At 40.9% G+C, this 19,388-nt stretch overlaps 1 protein-coding gene across 4 annotated transcripts in view; it reads left to right on the top strand.

The window, feature by feature from the left end:
- The window catches only part of Ophn1 (oligophrenin 1), a 396,257-nt gene that overhangs the window by 123,217 nt on the left and 253,652 nt on the right, over positions 1-19,388 (top strand). For all 4 annotated transcript variants that reach the window (XM_087599762.1, NM_001107848.2, NM_001434037.1 and 1 more), the window contains 1 exon segment: positions 1,599-1,694. In XM_087599762.1, coding sequence (XP_087455888.1) covers positions 1,599-1,694 — 96 coding nt within the window.

Below are 19,388 nucleotides of genomic sequence, written 5' to 3'. Positions count from 1 at the left end.
ACTCAAAATTTTTTCTGTCTACAAGAAATGCAGGGATCTTAGATGGAGCCAGAGATTGGGGGGAATGGTGAACCAATAACTGGCCCAACTTGAGGCCCTTCCCACGAGCAAGCACCAGTCTCTGACACAATTAATGATACTCTGTTATGTTTATAAACAGGAGTCTAACAAGGCTGCCTTTTAGAGGCTTCACCCAGCAGCTGACTCAGATGTAGATACCACAGAGAAACAGTGAATGGAGCTTGGGAACTTTTATCAAAGAACAAGAGGAAGTATTGAGACCTCTAAAGGGATAGGAACTCCAGAAGAAGACCAACAGAGTCAACTAACTTAGACTCTTGGGGCTCTCAGAGACTGAACCACCAACTAAAGATTACACAAGGGCTGGACCTAACTCCCTTTCATATGTAGCAGATGTGCAGTTTGACCTTCGTGTGGGTCCCAAACAACTGTAATGGGGGTTATCCCAAAAGCTGTTGCCTGTCTGTGGGATATGTTTCTCTAGCTGGGCTGCCTTGTCTGGCCCCTGTGGGAGAGGAAGTGCCTAGCCTCACAGAGACTTGATATGCCAGGGTGGGGTGATACCTAGGAGGGCCTCCACCCTCTCAGAGGAGAAGGAGAAGGGGGGAATGTGGGGAAGGATTGTGGGAGGGGGTGATTGGGAGGGGGCAGTGATAGGGATGTAAAGTGAATAAGTAAAAATAAATAACAATAAAATCTGACATCTAAAAGAGTTCAGGTGAGATATTCTTAACCCCCCACCCCTTTTTTTGGTAACTGAATGGTAAAAGCAAAGGCACCTAGTGTACCATGTGTGCCATGGGGCAGAGATAAAAGCTGACTAATGTGGGACAAAGCAGGTTTAATGTACTGGTGGCGGAGCAAAATGTTCTTAGAGGAAGATGGGTCTGAATATACCAAGCAGAAATAGCAGGCGTTAAGACCCAGCAGAGCCTGAATCTCTAGCCTCTTTTCCAGCAGTGATTCTGCTGTGGCCATAGCAACTGTCCACTGACAACAGCTTGTCCACCACCTGGCCACTTATCATTTTGAGTCCCTCCCAGTTGGGATCTGTGTTTTCCCACTACTTATTCCTGGGTCATTGTAAGCGTCACGCTGGTAGCTCCCTTTGTTAACAGGCCAATGTTGTGAGCACATGATGGGGAGACCTCTTAAGTTCCCTCTAGAGATCAGTGAATATGTCATGTAAAACCTGCCTCAAAATTAAAATAAAACAAAAAAAAAAACAAAAACAAAAAGTAAAAAAAGAAAAAACAATCTTCGAGTTCTGGTGTTTCCTCCTTAGACCACTATAAAAAGGAGTGCAGCTAGAGAAGCTGCTGCAACCCTTACCTTTGTTTCAAGTAAAAGAGGAGAGGAACTGGGACTGAAAATAACTGCAAAAAGTTCTACTCCTTTAAATGGCTGTGTCCTTTGTCTTCTGAAATACTGATTATAATCCCCTAACTTCCTGGCAGAGCTGCTGCCGCTTGTGCGATGATGTCCCTTCATGTTTCCCCTGTGTGGTGTAACTGGGAGGAGGGACTTGCTGAGAGGATAGCTGGGCTGACCATCTCTACTGTCCTCTTCCTTTGCAGGTTACTCTTCTGCGGTTCAGAAATTTTCCCAGACACTCCAGTCGTTTCAGTTTGATTTCATTGGAGACACGCTGACCGACGATGAGATTAATATTGGTAAGTCTTCAGGAGCATGTGTGCGTACAACTCTTAGAAGCCTTCAGTCCCTACCTGAATTCCTTCCATTTTGGATACAAAAGCAGCATAGGGATCTATCTCCTCATCACTTCCTGTCTAATGAGACTGCTTAAGAGTGTTAAGAAAACATCCCATATATTATCGTCTCTCTCTTACAGAAGCATTGAAGATGGCTCCACTGGGGCCATTGGTTAGGCTGAAGGCAGAGTTTCCTTTAAATCATCTAAGTTAATCATATAATGTTGGACAATGTATTTCCCTTCTTGGAGTCTCATTCTTCTGCAAAATAGGGCTAATCTCCCTCTGGAAGTCATTGCAGAAGAGATTGAACAGTGGAAGTAGAAGGACCTTTGTGCTTATTTTTATTCTGATTAAAGTAAAAAAAAAATTAAAAAAGGGAAGAAAGGACCAGCAAACTATGGCTCTTGTGCCAAATGCATTTCCCTATCTCTTTTGTATGAAGTGTTATTGGGACTTAGGCACCCTTTATCTAATGGGTGTTTTGTTTGGCAGAGCGGCTTTGGATAGTAACAGGGACCAATAGCTCTCAAAATGTAAGATACAGACTTTCTGACTAGATTGAAAAAGTCTGCTTGGCTCTTGAGTTAAAAGTTCTGTATAAAGTATTTGCTAGGTTGACCATGGTGGTGCGTACCCTTAATTTCAGCATCCAGAACAGAAGCACATGGAGTTCTTTGCGTTCAATGCAAGCTTTGTCTACATAGTGAGCTCCAGGGCAGCCAAGGCTAGAGAGTGAGACTCTGTGTTTATAAAAAGGGAGTATGAGGACCCTGAACCATAAGCTGTTATGAGTGATACACTGTTATTGAAAAGACATGATGTGTGCTGTTACATTTATAATCCCCAGGATTAAAACATAGAACATTATTATTAAACCTCATTGCAGCTAATTTGAATGATATATTAATATATAAAGGATGCAATTACTGATGATACTATCCATGCATAGTTAGCAGCATAGTGGCCATCCTGGTATATTAACCTTTGAATATTTTCTTATATACTTCTATTTTCTTTAAAATTTTATTCTCTTTCTTTTCTTGAGACAAGGTCTCACTGTGTGTTTCAGGCTGGAGGTGAACTACTCTTTTAAAGGTTCATTTTATTTTTATTTATATATTTACTTACATATTTCTGTATGTCTGTATTTAGATATGGGTGTGTGAGTATGGTGCTGTAAGGGGCCAGAGAGCCAGATAATCTGCAGCTGGAGGCAGTTGTGAGCATTCCTGACACAGGTCCTGGGGTCCTTCTCAAGAACGGGGCATGGTCTTAACTGCTGAACCATCACCCTCTCTAGTTCCTGGCTTTGAACCCTTGATTGTCCTGTTTCAGCTTCATAAGTGCTGGGATTGCAGGCATATATAACCATGACTGGCTCGTATATCCATTTTCTTTGCATGGAAATTACTTCATAATAAATAATAAATTTTAGGGATATGTCTCAGTTTGGAGAGTACTTGTCAGGTATGGCAGAAACTCCAGATTTGATTTACAGCACTGCAAAAAAAATGGCGTGTGGTTGCACACACCTAGAATCTCAGCATTTGTAAGGCGGGAGTGGAACAGCAGAAGTTCAGATTTACCCTTCGCTGCATACCAACTTTGAATCCAGCCTGGGCTGTGTAAGTCCTGTTTCAAATTAAATGTGTATACAAATTTTTTTGAGTAGGGTCAAATAGTAACATTTTATATTTTTTTTCACTTAAAATTTTATATAAGAAAGTTTCCATATTGTTACAATTCCTAAGTTTCAGAAGACAGCAAGGACATTGTTTCATTCACTGTTATTCATTAACACATAAAGGAATGCTAGGCATACAGTGATGCTGAACCCGTGTTTACTAAATGATAATAATAAATGTTCTCATTCTTATATTTCATTTACATAGATTTTGATATAGTTATAATTTATTTTCTATTTAGCTACTTTTGAGGATTCACCTGCTTTATAGTTTTTACTATTTTCATTAGTGTTATAGAAACCTTTGTGTTAATACCATTGGGGTATTTTCATTAAATGTTCTTGTGTACCTAGTGAGATAGGTATTTATATTTGAGTTATTTCCAATATGATTGGATTTCATCCTACATATATAGGTCTGTCCTGCTCTAAGAGCATGACTTACTAAACTTATCAATAGCTCTGGTGATAAACAGCCTAAGATTGACTTGAAGATCTCAGGTTATTTGGTGTGTTACTTGGGCAACCAATCTCACCTCTTTGAATATAATTTTTCATCTGTAGAATGGACACATGAATTAATTTTTTATTGCTGTGACCAAGTTAAGGAAAGCAGGGCTTATTTTGGCCCAGTGTTTGAGGACGTACAGTCTTTGAGACAGGGGACTCATAGCAATAGTAAAAATTGCAGCAACAATTAGGCAGAGAGAGAGAGAGGGGGGAGGGGCAGGGGGAGAGAAGCAGGGGGAAGGGAGAGGGAGAGGAGAAGAGAATGCTGCTGTTTAGTCATGGATTTTTCAAAACTGACTTTTAATAATGGTTCTTAAATACTTTAACCTCCCTTCTAGCCCACCACCCTTAAGTAACTTAAAGGTTATTAATATGCGGGAAGTAGATCTGTTTAGAAATTGTTCTTTGGGGCAATTCCAATTTTCTTTGTCAGGATAGTGTAGCAAACCACCACACCCAAATCAGCCTCTGTAGTTCAGTGCACTCAACAGACGCCACACATGAAGCAACAGGGGCAGCTTGGTCCAGAATAAACCTGAACTGTGAGGCCTCTCTCCATTGGCTCGAGACTGTGGAAGTGGCAAAAGCTGCTGGCATATCAGGAGAAGTTCTTTGTTGAGTTACTCTTTACGAAGTCATAGTAAGCGAAGGTCAACAATACAGTGCAAGGTGAACCAAAGTACTAACCTTGTCCCACTGTCTGCGGTCATATTTATATTCTGTCTAGACATCACCTGTCTGCTTTAGCAAAACATCTTCTCACCTGTGTCTGCTTCAGCAAAATATCCTTTCATCTGTATGACCCAGCAAAACATGGTTACCAAAGAAACCAGAAATTTCCACTTCACCTGTGTTCATTTGGTTCTCTGCATTCCTCATTTTTATTTAGGCCAGGACACTAGATCACTGAATGTTGCTGTACATACTTGGGAGTGGGGGGGGCTTCTATCTATCCTCAGGTGAACCTCGTTGGAGACTCAGTGAAATCCAGGTGTGCCCACTGCACTATTCTAAATCCTATCACGTTGATAATGAAGATTAACCCTGATAGGGAGGGTGAGATATTTGAAGAAAGGTATGCACAGTGCCTCAATAAATGTTAGCAATGTAAAAGTTATTGTTAATATCAAAATCTAATTTATTTCTCTCTATTATTTATTAAAGAGTTGGATGAATGTGATATGTAATTCATTTCTGTTAGGATGACTTGGCATTGTGCCCATTAACCTCACCACCAACGAAGAGAGCTGAGAATGGTTCACTATCATTGTTTCTGCCTTCTTCTGAAAGTCACCAGAAACGTTAACTAGTGCCCTGGAAGAAATGGGCATGTAGCATAACTTACAAGCAAAGAAAGAAGGACTTCCTGGCACTGCTGGATGCCTGTGGGCATCTATGGTCTCCCTGATAGCTTTTGGCTGTGACATCTTGATGTGTGACTTATGATAGCTCTTTTACTTAGCTGCTATTTCCCTGGCAACTCCAGAATCTTCCTAGATACTCTTTGACTATTGCTGTAGCAGATATGTCCAACCTTTTTTACATTGTAATTCAACATTGTCATCTACAAAATGCACAACTGAATTGAAAACAATTAAGCAAATTCACAATTTTGTATTTCTGCTTGACTCATAGCTACCCTGTGGGTACTTACAAGCTGCAGACCATGAGTTGGCTATATCTACAGAAATGATTAAAGGAGGCAGGAGACTGATTTTGAGACTTCATTGGCTTATTGTGGCCACTGTTCTTTTTGCATTTGTCATTTTCTAAGCTGAGATTTATGTTAGTGTGAGGAGGAAGTGGCAGTGCTTCAGCATCTGGGACTGATACAGCTTGATGGTTTGGAGACAAAAGTCTTTGGGTCTTGGTGGAAGTCTACTTTGGGAAAGGAATACTTGCTCTAGAAGCTGCCATAGCAATGTGCGCTATGTCCTACTGGCCTTGCGTTGTATATCCTGTTTTACTGGAAAAATTTGTACAAGTCAGTGAGGATGGAATGCAGAGTTAGAATGTTAGATTTTGCATCGAATATACATACAGAGGGCCCAAATTTCCAGTAATGTGACTTTGAAAGGCAACTACATACATTTGCTCATAGTGGGTAGCAGTTACCTAGGTGTTGTGGTTTGACTGAGAATTACCCCCTCCCCTGCTCTCCATCTTGGGCTCATGTATTTAAATTCCTGCTTCCCAGTTTGTGGAAATGTTTGAGAGTAAGAAATACTGTTAGTATTCTGTCTAAGCTTCACCCCACAGCTACCTGCAACAGCCAGTTTTACCTGACACTATATAAGGGGCTGCTTGCCCCCTCCACTCTCTTCTCCTCTCTTCTCTTCTCTGTTCTCTTGCCCTCATCCCCTTCGTCCCTTCTCTCCCCATTCCCCTTCCCCCTTCCCTTCACATGCTCATGGCTGGCCTCTATTCCTCTCCTATTTTACTCTTCTCTCATTAAATCTTTCCACATGGAACCATGTTGGTTTGGTGTGGTCTGTTTGGACGAGAGCTGAGACTCAAACTCCAACAAATATGGCCTTGTGAGAGGAGGTGTGCCACTTAGGGCTTACAACTCAGAGGGTCAATCTATAACCATGGTGTGGAACATGACAGTGAACAAGCAGTCAGTAGATGAGAGCCCCAAGTAGACATTTTCTTCCTATAAGTTACCTTGGTCATGGTATCTTATACAGGGATAGAAAAGTAACTAGGACACTAAGAGCGATGGAAAATAATTCTGGAGCTCATAAAACCCAAGACTTCCCTACAGGATTGCTTGGTGTTCAGCTCTAGGCATTACTCTGAATAGTTTATGTTCAGTGGGGAAAGTCTAAGGCCAAAGAATGACATTTGTTTCTAGAAGTTGTTTCTCAAATTATAGAGTATAATATACCTCATAAGGTTAGAGGAATAAATTAAACAATCCATGCAAATCAGAGTATATGCAAATTTGTTTATAGAATAATACATTTAAACCCTCATTTTATATTGGCCTTTTCTTGGCTATTGTGGCTCATTAGATGTTTTAGTCAATGTTTGTCATTACTGTGACAAAACACCTGACAAGAAGGTTTAGTCTCTCACCATTTGACAGTCCACATCATCATGGTGGGGGTGGAATGAATGATAGCCAGAGCTTGAGGCACCTGGTCACATTGTATCCACAGGAAGCAGAAAGAAATGTACATGAATACAGAGTTCAAGTTCTTTCAAAGTATCAGACTCAAGCCCATGCAGTGATGCTGTCCATGTTTAGAGTGAGTCTTCCAACTCAGTTTTTCTAATCTCAATAATTCCTCACAGATATTCTTAGATACTAACCTAATCTAGTTAATACTTTCCAAGTATGTTCTGAAGCTTCTCTCTTGCATTTTTCTAATCCTATAAAATTGAACATACTAACCATCGCAGAAGCCAAGGTTTTTGGAGTCTTTTGTCTGTCTCACATTTGAGTTTTGTTTATTAGCTGTGGGATGTTAGCAATGGGACTTGAACACGTTGAGCTTCCATGATTCTCTTCTGTGAACTATAGAGTATAATATACTTCATAAGGTTATGTGGAATAAATCCATGCAGATCAGACTATATACAAATCATTTAGACTGGTGTCTGGCGTGTAGCTGCTGGTCAATAACTGAGAGCTCTTATTGATCCTGTTAGGAATTTTGGAGAACCTAATGTGTGGGAAAATAATATTGGCTTAAAATTGGATTCCCCAAATAACAAGGAATCTGTAGATTCATACAAATGTCATTGCTACGTGGAGCCTGAAATGGTATCTGGCTTGTTTATTTCTAACATAGCTGTGCATTGGAATCATTTGAGAATCTTATTGATTTGTAGTCTCATGGTCCTAGTCCAAAAGAACAGAAATTTTGGTTGTAGTACTCAGGGCTCTAATTTCCACAGTAATGATGATATCAGTAAGCATTCAGAGCTTCACGGCAGGCCTTGGGCTCTTTTAAACCACTTTCTTGGTTCCTTAGCATCTTCCATCCCCCCAGGTTCAAAGAAAACAGCTATTTATATTTTGAATCCATATAAGGACAATAACAATAGGCATGCTAACGTGGATGGAGTAAAGAAACGTATATTTATAGTCTATGAATTTTCACACATGCACACAATGTATTTTGATCACACTTACCCTGCACTACTCACTCTAACTGCTTCCAGATCCTCTCTCCCTTTCTCTCCCGTGATTCAGTTTTTAATGGACGCTACCCAAAAGAGAAAAAGGAACTGAATGAAATAAAAAGATTCCTGAACCTTCAAATCTTATAGAAGTTACTTTTGAGGAGGAGGTCTTTCAGCTATTCAGGGACATGTGACAATAGCTATCTACTTCTACACTTTAAATTGGAAGCAGCAGATATCTGTTAGAGCATACCTTTACCTAAATTGAGGTCTATTTGGTCGCTGGAGCTACTCTCAGAGGTTTAAGTTAAGTCCTATTGCTTAAGACACTGTGCACTTTAGACAAAGGGCCTGGAGGCTTTGAGCTGGAACTAACCAGAAAGCCTCGTCATGGTACCCTAAGGTACCATGTTAGCTTGCAAAGGAGGAAATAGGATCAATAGTTCTCCCTATCTATAATGCCTATGGACCACAACAAAGATCAGCATGCATGTAACCCTAAGGATGCAGTAGTGACATCCATATCTTGGCAGTAACCAACCTCTCTCTAATTGAACTTAAGGCAGGCTAAACAAGAGGGATGTTGTACCTGATGCTAGAAACCTAGCCAGTGACTCAGGGTTAGTAGAATGGTAGATCTTAGATGTGAACCTACAACCACTTTACTAAATAATCATTATCCCTAACTGTAAGACTGAGAGAGCTACAAGTCCTGTAGAACATTTTTAAAAAGGAGACAGCAAATATGGGGGAAATGTGAGAGTAAGGTCATATGCCCAGGAAAAACCTCAGGTTCATCTAGAAAAGATCTAAGTGTATGTTTCTATTACATGCTGATTTTTGGCTTAAAGATTACCTGCAACGATAAACAATAATTAGCCATTACTAAAGAAAGTGAGGAAGAGGATCTGAAGGACATGCAGCATGTTCTCTGTCTCTATTTCTCTGTGTCTGTCTCTGTCTCTTTCTCTGTCTCTGTCTGCTTACATCTCTTTTTTTAAATAGGATCTGTGCACTACAGACTAGCCTCAAACTAGCTATGTAAACAAGGATAACATTAAACTTCTAACTTTTCTGTCTCTATCTCACAGTGCCAGGATTAGGGGTAGTCACCGGCCCCTACTTTCAACAAAAAGTCACAAAACATACAAATAAACAGAGAAGAGTGCCACTTTCAAAGGAAAGAAAATAAAAAAAGAATTAAAATAGAAAATGTAGGGGCCGGTGACTACCCCTAATCCTGGCACTGTGAGATAGAGACAGAAAGGTTAGAAGTTTACATAGCTAGTTTGAGGCTAGTCTGTAGTGCACAGATCCTATTTAAAAAAAGAGATGTAGGCAGACAGAGACAGAGAAAGAGACAGAGACAGACACAGAGAAAGAGAGACAGAGAACATGCTGCATGTCCTGTTAAAGTTATGTTGACCAGTTCCTTTAGTGTAAACTATTAGATCTGTAGAACTGCTTACACTCTGTTATCTATTTGGAAAGCAAGTCTAAAAATAACCCAGAGTAACCCAGACCACAAGAGGAAAAAGCTGTTAGAGCCTTTTTCTTTTAAAGCCAGGTTTTCACGTAGTGAAGACAAGCTCTGAAACTCACTGTAGCTGATTAGGATGGGGCTCTTGCTTCTACCACTCAAATGCTGAGATTGCCTGTGTTCTGCACCACTTCTGGTTTTTTTCTTTCTTCTTAAACTTTAGGACCCCTCATAATAGTCCATAAGTTTCATTTGTGTCTTAAATTTTTGCTACAACCCCAAGTGGAGCCATCGGGCTGTTATATTTTTAAAATGATATATTTTAATTTTAAAAATTGTATGCTGAGGGGAATACTTGAGTGTGGTTGCTCCAAGAGACCAGAAGAAGGTAGCCAACCCTTGGAACTGGAGTCAAGGGCAGTTGTTAGCTGAGCCACAATAAATGGAGGTGGGTACTAAGAACTGAAATCTAGCCCTCGGAAAGAGTGGGAAGTATTCTTAAGTGATGAGCCACTCTCTCCTGGCCCATGATTTTATTCTTAAAATGATATTTTATCCAGTCTTCCACTTTTAAAAATGATTAGTGAGACTAGTGAGGCTAGCCACCGCTCCTTTTCCATTCTACCTTTTGACAAGTTCCCACTCTACCATCAAGGCAAGGCTGGCCTCAGTTTCACATCCCCCAGATTTTAGCATTCCAAATGCTGAGATTACAGGCAAGCCTCATTGTGCCTAGCTTGCAGTATTGGGATATTGTCTTAGGATTTTCATTGCTGTGGAGAGACACCATGACCAAGGCAACTCTTATAAAGGACACCATTTAATTGGGGCTAGCTTCTAGGTTCTGAGGTTCAGTCCATTATCATCATGGTGGGAGGCATGGCACCATCTAGGCAGACATGGAGCTGGAGGAGCTGAGAGCTCTACATCTTGTTCTGAAGGCAACCAGGAGAAGGCTGTCCTCAGGTAGGTAGCAAGAGAGTCTCAAAGCCCACCCACACAGTGAAGCACTTTCTCCAATAGGGCCACACCTCCTCCATCAAAACCTTATCTCTTAATAGTACCACTCTCTGGGCCAAGCATATTCAAACCAACACACACATACACACACACACACACACACACACACACACACACACACACACACACACACACACTTTTTTTTAAGTCTTAACTGCATGTTTCCTTTTCTCCTCTCTCTCCCACTCTTTCCCACACCTCTCCACGTCCCCATTCATTCCTCCTCTGTTTCTTTTCTGAAAAGGGCAGGCCTCCCATGGAGATCAACCAAACATAGCATGTAGTAAGACTAGGTACCTATTTAGGCTAGATTAGGTTTGGTTTTTCAAGCCAGAGTTTCCCTGTGTAGCTATGACTGTCCTGGAACTCACTCTGTGGACCAAGCTGGCCTTAAGCTCAGAAATCCATCTACCTCTGCCTCCTGGGTGCTAATGTTCTTTTTTTTTTTTTAAAGATCTCATTACAGATGGTTGTGAGCCACCACGTGGTTGCTGGGAATTGAACTCAGGACCTCTGGAAGAGCAGCCAGTGCTCTTAACCACTGAGACATCTCTCTAGGCTAGATTAGGCAACCCAGTTGGAGGAAAAGAATCCCTAAAGCAGGCAACAAAATCAGAGATAACCCCTCTTCCCACTGTTAGGAGTCCCATAAACAAGAAGACAAAGCTACACAACTGTAACATATATGTAGAGGGTCTAGATCTCTCCTATGCAGGTTCACTGGTTGGTTGTTTGGTCACTGTGAGCTCTTATGAGCCCAGGTTAGTATATTCTGTGGGTTTTCTTGTATCTTTGACCTACCTCTGGTTCCTTTTTTTTTTTTTTTGGTTCTTTTTTTTTGAACCCAGGGCCTTGCGATTCCTAGGCAAGTGCTCTACCACTGAGCTAAATCCCCAACCCCCTACCCCTGGTTCCTACAATCCTTCCTCCCCTTCTTCTACAGGATTTCCCAAACTCTACCTAATGTTTGGCTGTGGGTTTCCACATTGGTTATCAGTTTCAATCAGATGCTGGAGAAAGCCTCTCTTACGACAATTAGGCTCGGTCCCAATCTATGAGTATATCAGAATATCATCAGGAATCATATTCTATATTAGATCTTTGGGTTATACAGCCTCTGGGTCCTTCCCCCACCCCAAGTGGTATGTCAGGGGGAGGAGGATGAAGAGAGTTCTGGAAGAGACAATTGCAGTCTGGGAAGGAGATATCTCTGGGATGAGCTAGAAATTTAGTCCAATGGAAGCTCCCAGGAATCTATAAGGGTGACCCTAGCTAAGACTCCTAGCAGTGGGGGATAAGGAACCTGAATTGGCCATCTATGATTTGGCAAGAATCCCAATGCAGCAAATGGGACACCAACCAAGCCATAAAAATTTACTCTCCAATTTATCATGCCTACAATATGTGCTGGGATTTTATTTTTTGAGACAGGGCCTCACTATCTAGTTTTGGCTAGCCGAGAACTCATTATATAGACGAGGGTGACCTAGAACTCAAGCATCCCCCTGCCTCTCACTCCATAGTGCTGGGATTAAAAGTGTGGGCATCACCAAACTGTTGGTCTAGCTTCTTTTCTTTTCCTGTCTTGCTTAAGTGGGATTTTATTTTTTTTTTGTCTTTTTTTTTTCCGGAGCTGGGGATTGAACCCAGGGCCTTGTGCTTGCTAGGCAAGTGCTCTACCACTGAGCTAAATCCCCAACCCCCTTAAGTGGGATTTTAAATCAATTAATCTTGACTCATAAATTTATATACATGTAAAGAACCACCTTTGAGTACTCCTTTTGTCTTGTTTGTCTCAGCATAATTTCCTATAGTTATTGTGATTATACATATACACTTTACTTCATATACACAATTAAAATATATTTCAAAAATTTCTTGCAGTATATTTTGATATTTTTCACTTAACCTCAGCACCTATCCACTTCATGGTTTTCTTTCAAAATCCTAGGAAAAACTATTTTTAGTTTGTGTGTCAGACTTAAAAACTTTTGTATTCTGCTTCTATCACATAATATGATGTCACAGACATTTTACTGAGTTCATAAAATTTTATGTAATGTTCTTTTAAAGAAGCTATAAAATTAGACCATTAAGTAGATACACGCAATCATTTCTTAGATACTTTTTAGACATTTTAATTGTTTTTAGCTGTTCACCATCATTAATAATACTGAGTGCCTACATTGACTCTAAAGGCTTTTTCTCCTGTGGTCTGGGTTCTTTTTAGGCTTGCTTTCCGAATGGGTTTTGTAGGTAAAAGAGTGCAGACAGTTGTAAGCCATCTGATCAATATTGACAGCATTACGGAAAGATTATGACACTTTTTGGAGTACATTGTTTACTTTAACATTGTAAAATGCTTGCTTAGTCTTATTGCAAGTTTTCTCATCACTACAGTGATAAGAATGATATTAGACATGATGTATATATATGTATAAGTATATGGCATGGCATTTTCTTCACCTGTTTTAGCTTTTTGTTATTTCCTTCTTGAAAATTTCCATGGAGTGTTAATTCTTGCACCATCAGTGAATCAGCCTTTCAGAAAGTTCAATTGAAGGCACAGTTGTCTTTCTGGGAGCTTTTGCTCACATAGCTTACACTAACCTCAAAATTGCAATCCTGCCTCCCCTGCGTCACCATGCCCAGTTAGGTTCTTCTTGACTCAGTAACTTAACTCTAAATTATTTGAACAATTAACTGAAGACCTCAGTAATTGAAAGGATCAAGAGACTGGTGTGATAAATGCATGCCTATAAAGCTAGCCCTTGGGATATGGAGGCAGGAAGATCAGGAGTTGAAGGCTACCCTTGTTTGCATAATGAGTTCAAGGCCAGCATAGGAGACCTGAGACCCCAGCCCCCACCACTGTCCTAGAGAAGGCTCAAGCTGGATATGCAACCATATGCTTGTAATCCAAGTACTTGTCAGAGCAACACAGAAGGATTACATCAAGTTTTAGGCTTCAGCAAATACAAAACCAACGAATCAAAAAAGTAAATAAAAGATCAGTAGAGGATGTAGCCCACTCAGTGGTAGTGTTTTATATAAAACCCAGGTTCTGTTTTCGTCTTTAAAACAAAACAACTGATAATGTGTCAGCAATGGTGGAGAAGTCACCTTCAAAACATGATCATCTATAAAAGCAGCAAAAGCACTGGGAAACATTCTCATCCTTAACCTTTTTTTTTTTAACTCAGAACTTTATCTAAATGAGTGCAGCAACAAAGAAAGTGTATTCAGTTTGAAAAATGGGTTAGCATTTGGAAGAGCAATGAGCTTCGTGGCATTTTATCTTGGTGTGTGTTCCTACTGCCTTAAAAAATGCTGTGTGGTAACTTTGAAAACTAATTGCGTAATCCTAGAACATGTGAAAACCATGATTTTTGTAGCCATTCGAGAAAGCAGAATGACTTTTCACTTCCCCGAGTTCTGGGAATTATGGCTTCTACAACTTGTCTTATTTGAAATGATGCAGAGCTTACTTGTTTCCAAGTTTTCTCTTTCCTGAACATTTTAAAAATAAAATTGGGTGGCTAGGGAGGCTGGGGATCTGGGAGGAATTGGTGGAGGGAATGAACATGATCAAAACATATTTTATTAATTTTAAAAAATATATAAAGGATATACTCAATGGGAATGGTTTGGAATTGCAGTTACTACAGGCAGCAGAAAGAAAAAATAGAAAATAAATTGCTGGACAGTAATCATAGAAAGTAAAAGGAGAATAAGCACCTTTGAGAGCTCTGGAAAGCTATGGCATATTTTTGGAACTCTTGGTCATGTGCATGTATAGAGCTTTGTGCATGCCCAGTGTTAAGTAGAAAAGAACTGGGAAAGCCCTCTTCTACCACTTTTCGATGATTTGAGTTCCTGAACAAGGAGCAAGTGAGGGCTGGAACAGAATTGTAAATTGCCTGGCTACAAGCCGAAAGCACACCCTCAGACAAATACAGAGCAGTTCAACAAAGGCTGTGTCGCGTAGGGATTTTATCGCTGGGAAGAGGCACCATGACCAAGACAACTCTTAATAAGGACAACATTTAATTGGGGCTAGCTTACATTTTTAGAGTCCTAGTCCATTAGGGGGGAATATTGGCAGTGTGCAGGCCGACTTGGTGCTGGAGAAGGAGTCCAGAGTTTTACATCTGAATTGTCAGGCAAAAGGACGAGGAAGTGAACCACTAGGACTGACTTGAGCTTCTGAAACCTCAAAGACCATTCTCAAGTGAAACAGTTCTTGCAACAAGGCCACATCTCCTAATAGTGCCCCTTGTTATGGTCCAACTGAAGCTATTTTCATTCAGATCACCACAGTCCACTCCCCTGCTCCCATAGGCTCCTATCATAATGCAAAATACATTTAATCCCATGTTAAAAGTGGCCACAATCTATCACAGTATCAGCACTCTTTAAACATCCAAATTTCCAAGTCTCTCCTGAGACTTGCACAATATCTTAAGTGCGACCCTCTGTGAATTTAAAAGAAGAAATCACATCACATACTTCCAACATACAATGGCAGAGAATATACATTACCATTCCAAAATGGAGATAAGGGAGCATAGTGAGAAAATACCTGGCCAAAGCAAGACTGAAAAACTAGGCAACCTCCAAACACTATACTTCCATGTCTGGCGTCAAAGTGTTTAGGTCCGCAGTTCCTTTCAGCTTTGTGGACTGCACAAACTTCTTTCCCTTGGGCTGGTTCCATTCTCTGTTAGCAGCTTTCTTTGGCAGTATCCTCCAGCTCTGGCATCTCCAACATCTCAGGTCTCTAAGGCGATCCAGGCTCCACTAATTACAGCTTCATGCATTCAGCGCTCTAGGCCTCCATACAGAGACACTTTTGTAACTTTTCTTTCAAACCTTAAATGCTTTAACCTCCCTTGTAGCCTGCCACCCACCCAAAGGTAGTGGAAAGGAAAGGATATAGGGGTGGAGGGAAGTGGACCTGTTTAGGAAGGTTCTTTGGAGCAACTCCCATCTGTGCTGACTGGAAATCTTCAGTTCAGTTCATAGCTTGGCAGGCAGCAGCAACTTACTCGATCCACTCACGAACACTTCATGGACACAGCAGCAGTTCAGTTCAGTAGAGTTGGGTTAGTGACAGTAGTGACATGACCTAGCAGACACAGCCTCAGCCTCAAGTGAGCAGGAGTAGCTCTTGCTGTGCCTCTTTCAGGGAAGTGAAGATCAGCAAAAATGCGAGACCCACAAGCATACATAGTAACTGTACCAGCAAGCCCATCTCAGCCTTGTCACTCCATGGAATCCTCTTTCTCTCTCCATGCATTACGTGTCCTCCATGTGCCCTGTTTCAGCATGTGTCTTGCCTCAGCCTGTGCATCCAATCAGCCTGAGTCCTTGGAAATGGCAACAAACTGCACACACCACCAGAAGGTTCTTAGTGCATTTCTCTCTGTGGAGCCCCAACAAATTCAGCTTAACTACACAATATATGGCAGATCAATACATGTGTGTCCTTAGCAACGAATCCTTCATCACTTCAGGTGTCCTTTCACATGCTTGCATTAGCAGAACACCCTCTCTTCTGTGTCTGCTTCAGTGAAACCTTCCTTCACGAGTCTGCCTTAGCCTTTCACATCTATGCCCACTAACGAAACGTTCCCTCATGTGTTTGCCCCAGCAAAACACCACCATCCAACCTTCTTTTTTTTAAAGATTTATTTTGTGTATGTGAGTACACTGTAGCTGTCTTCAGACACACCAGAAGAGGGCATCTGATCCCATTATAGATGGTTGTGAGCCACCATGTGGTTGCTGGGAATTGAACTCAACCTCTGGAAGGGCAGTCAGTGCTCTTAATTGCTGAGCCACCTCTCCAGCCCCAACAGACTTTCTGAAGACCTCTTAAGTTTCCACTTCACACCTCCGACACATGCATGACTTCAGTGGCTTTTCTTAGGTGACAAGGGAGATTCCATAATGCCTTTCTTGTATTGTTGACTCGAAAGCCAGAACCATGTGGCCAAAGTTGCCAAGTTCTCCTGCTTTCTGGGGCTAGAACATGGACCCCTTGTTTAAATAAGTTTCTGCTAGATTTTTGTTTTTGATGGTTTCCTTTTCTGCCTAAGCTTGCATGTCCTGGGATTTGTTCTATAGATTAGGTTGGCCTTGAACTCTGAGATCTGCCTACCTCTGTCCCTGGAGTGCTGGGATTAAAAGACACACCACCTCACCCACTGTTAAGTGGTTCCTTAACTCCTCTCCCCTCCCCCTCCACCCCCTCCAATAAATTGGAAGCTTAGGTGTGTCAAGTCTTGCTCTGAGGTCACCACTCCCTTTATTTCATTTAGCACCAGCCTTTTATTTAATCTGTTCACACTTCCTGGTGCTCCCTCTCTCCCCAAACTGTGCATTTTGTATTTTTCCTTGCTTAGCTTCTTTTAATTTTAGATTTTTATAAGCAGGGCTACTAATAGCAAAGCAACACGGTCAATACTAGGCTTCTGCAAATCTGTGCCAAAGCTGTTAATCAAGAGCTCTTCAATTTATCCTCAGGTAGACATTTTTGACAAGGGCAGAAAGCAGACATTTTTTTTTAAAAAAAATATCACAACAACAACAATCTCCTCTGAATCTTCTTGAGCCGGACCCCCATAATTCACAACATTCTCAGCACCACTCTTCCATACATACTACTAGCATGGCCCAGTAAACCCTGCTTAAAGTGTCCAGTTGCTCTTCTAGTCCAAAGCCCCAAAGTGTTCCATAGTCCTCCTTGTGGTTAGGCCAATCACAGCAATACCCCAGTCCATGGTACTAATTTTCTATTGCTTCAGTGAAACACCTCGACCAAAAAGCAGAGGAAAGGGTTTATTTCCACATTGCAGTTCCTCGGGGAAGGAAGCCAGGACAGGAATTCAAACAACAGGAACTGGGAGGCAGACCATGGAGAGGTGCTGTTTACTGACTTGTCCTCCTGGCTTACTCAGCTGCTTTCTTTTTTTCTTTTTTCTTTTTTTCAGAGCTGGGGACCGAACCCAGGGCCTTGCGCTTGCTAGGCAAGCGCTCTACCACTGAGCTAAATCCCCAACCCACTCAGCTGCTTTCTTATAGAAACCAGGACCACAAGCCCATGAATGGTTCTACCCACAATGGGCTGGGCTTTCCCTCATCAATTGCTTGTTAAGAAAATGCTTTACAGCTGGATCTTATAGGGGCTCTTTACATTGAGGAATCCTCCTTTCATATAACTGTGTGTACCAAATTGACATAAGACTAGCCATCACAGGCACCAATGCTTATTGGTTCAAACTGTTTAAAGGAATCTTTCCTAGTTCTGGTGATATAGGCCTGGTTGAAGCTGCTTAGGCAGATTACACGTTCAAGGCCTGCCTGGGTTATAGAGTGAATTAAAATCCAGTCTGGCCTACTTAGTGTGGTCCATATTTTTCTTAAAGCCAAATGAGGTTTGAGGATATAGCTCAATCAAGGGTATATCACTTGCCTAGGATGCATGAAGCTTTAAATTTAATCTCTAATATTGGAAAGGAAAGGAAGAATGAATTTTCTTTCTTGGACACAGATTTTAGTGACTTAATATGACAGAGTACAGTCTTTATGAAACCATTATATAAAGAGCATGACAAGATCAGCAAAACCAGGAAAGGAATTCTGATTTTTATAATTGCCACATTACATTACTTAAAATATTTATTTTTCATCAAAATCTATGTAGGGTGAAATTGCAAAAAAGTAATCCACTAACACAGGAGGTAAATGAAATTATCAGAAACTGTTCCTGAGGATCTCCAACATTGATTTCTTTGACAAATACTTTTAATTGGCTATTTTAAATTAATTAAAACCTATTTTAAATTAATTAAATTAATTACAGTAAACCACATTAAAAAAAACCTGAAGGAATGAATGAATTTCTCACAAAATAAAGTCAATATAAAGGCTAAAAATACTTTTTAGAAGGAAACAGCTAAATATTTGCATTTTGACAGTACAATAAATTAAATTCACCACAATGGCTGAATATCTTATTTTACAGTGAATAGGAAGGATCAACAAAACCAAGGAGTAAAGAAAGGAAAATAATTGAAGGCACCCATTTGAAGACTTGAAGAAATTACTATATTATGGATTAAAAAGTGATTTGATTCTTAGTTAGTTTCATTGCTGTGAAGAGATAGCATGACCAAGACAACTCTTACAAAGGACACCATTTAATTGGGGCTGACTTGCAGTTTCAGAGGTTCAGTCCATCATCATCATGGTGGGAAGCATGGCAGTGTTCATTCACACATGGTGCTGGAGAAGGAGTTCAGAGTTCTACATCTTGATCCAAAGGCAGTCAGAAGACTGGCTTCCACACTAGGGGGAACTTGAATGTCTATGTGAGACCTCAAAGCCCACCTCCATTAGTGACATACTTCCTCCAACAAGGCCATAGCTACTCCATTAAGGCCACACCTCCTAATAGGACCACTCCCTATGGGCCAACCATTCACACACACGAGTCTATAGGGGTCATTCCTATTCAAACCACAACATTTCTTGTTTGATTGTGTGAAATACAATTAGAGAAATGTGGGAGTGGTGGACAGTAAAAAAAAAAAGTGACCTCAGGGCTTGGCAGATGGCTCAGTGATTAAGAATGCTTGCTGTTCTCCCAGAGGATCCAGGTTCCATTACTATTGGCCACATGGTGTCTTACAACCATCTGCAACTCCTGTTCTAATCCAGGAGTTCCATGTCCTCGTCTGTTCTTCATCTAAGAAGTGTAGAGGATTCTCTTTTCAAGTGTACGTGGAATATTCAAGTGACTCTTTGTTAGATCAAAAAA

This window comes from Rattus norvegicus, chromosome X, assembly GCF_021556685.1.
Source record: "Rattus norvegicus strain SHRSP/BbbUtx chromosome X, alternate assembly SHRSP_T2T, whole genome shotgun sequence".
NCBI classification, from domain to species: domain Eukaryota; kingdom Metazoa; phylum Chordata; class Mammalia; order Rodentia; family Muridae; genus Rattus; species Rattus norvegicus.
Note: the sequence above shows the minus strand (reverse complement) of the source record. Positions and strands in the feature narration are given on the sequence as shown.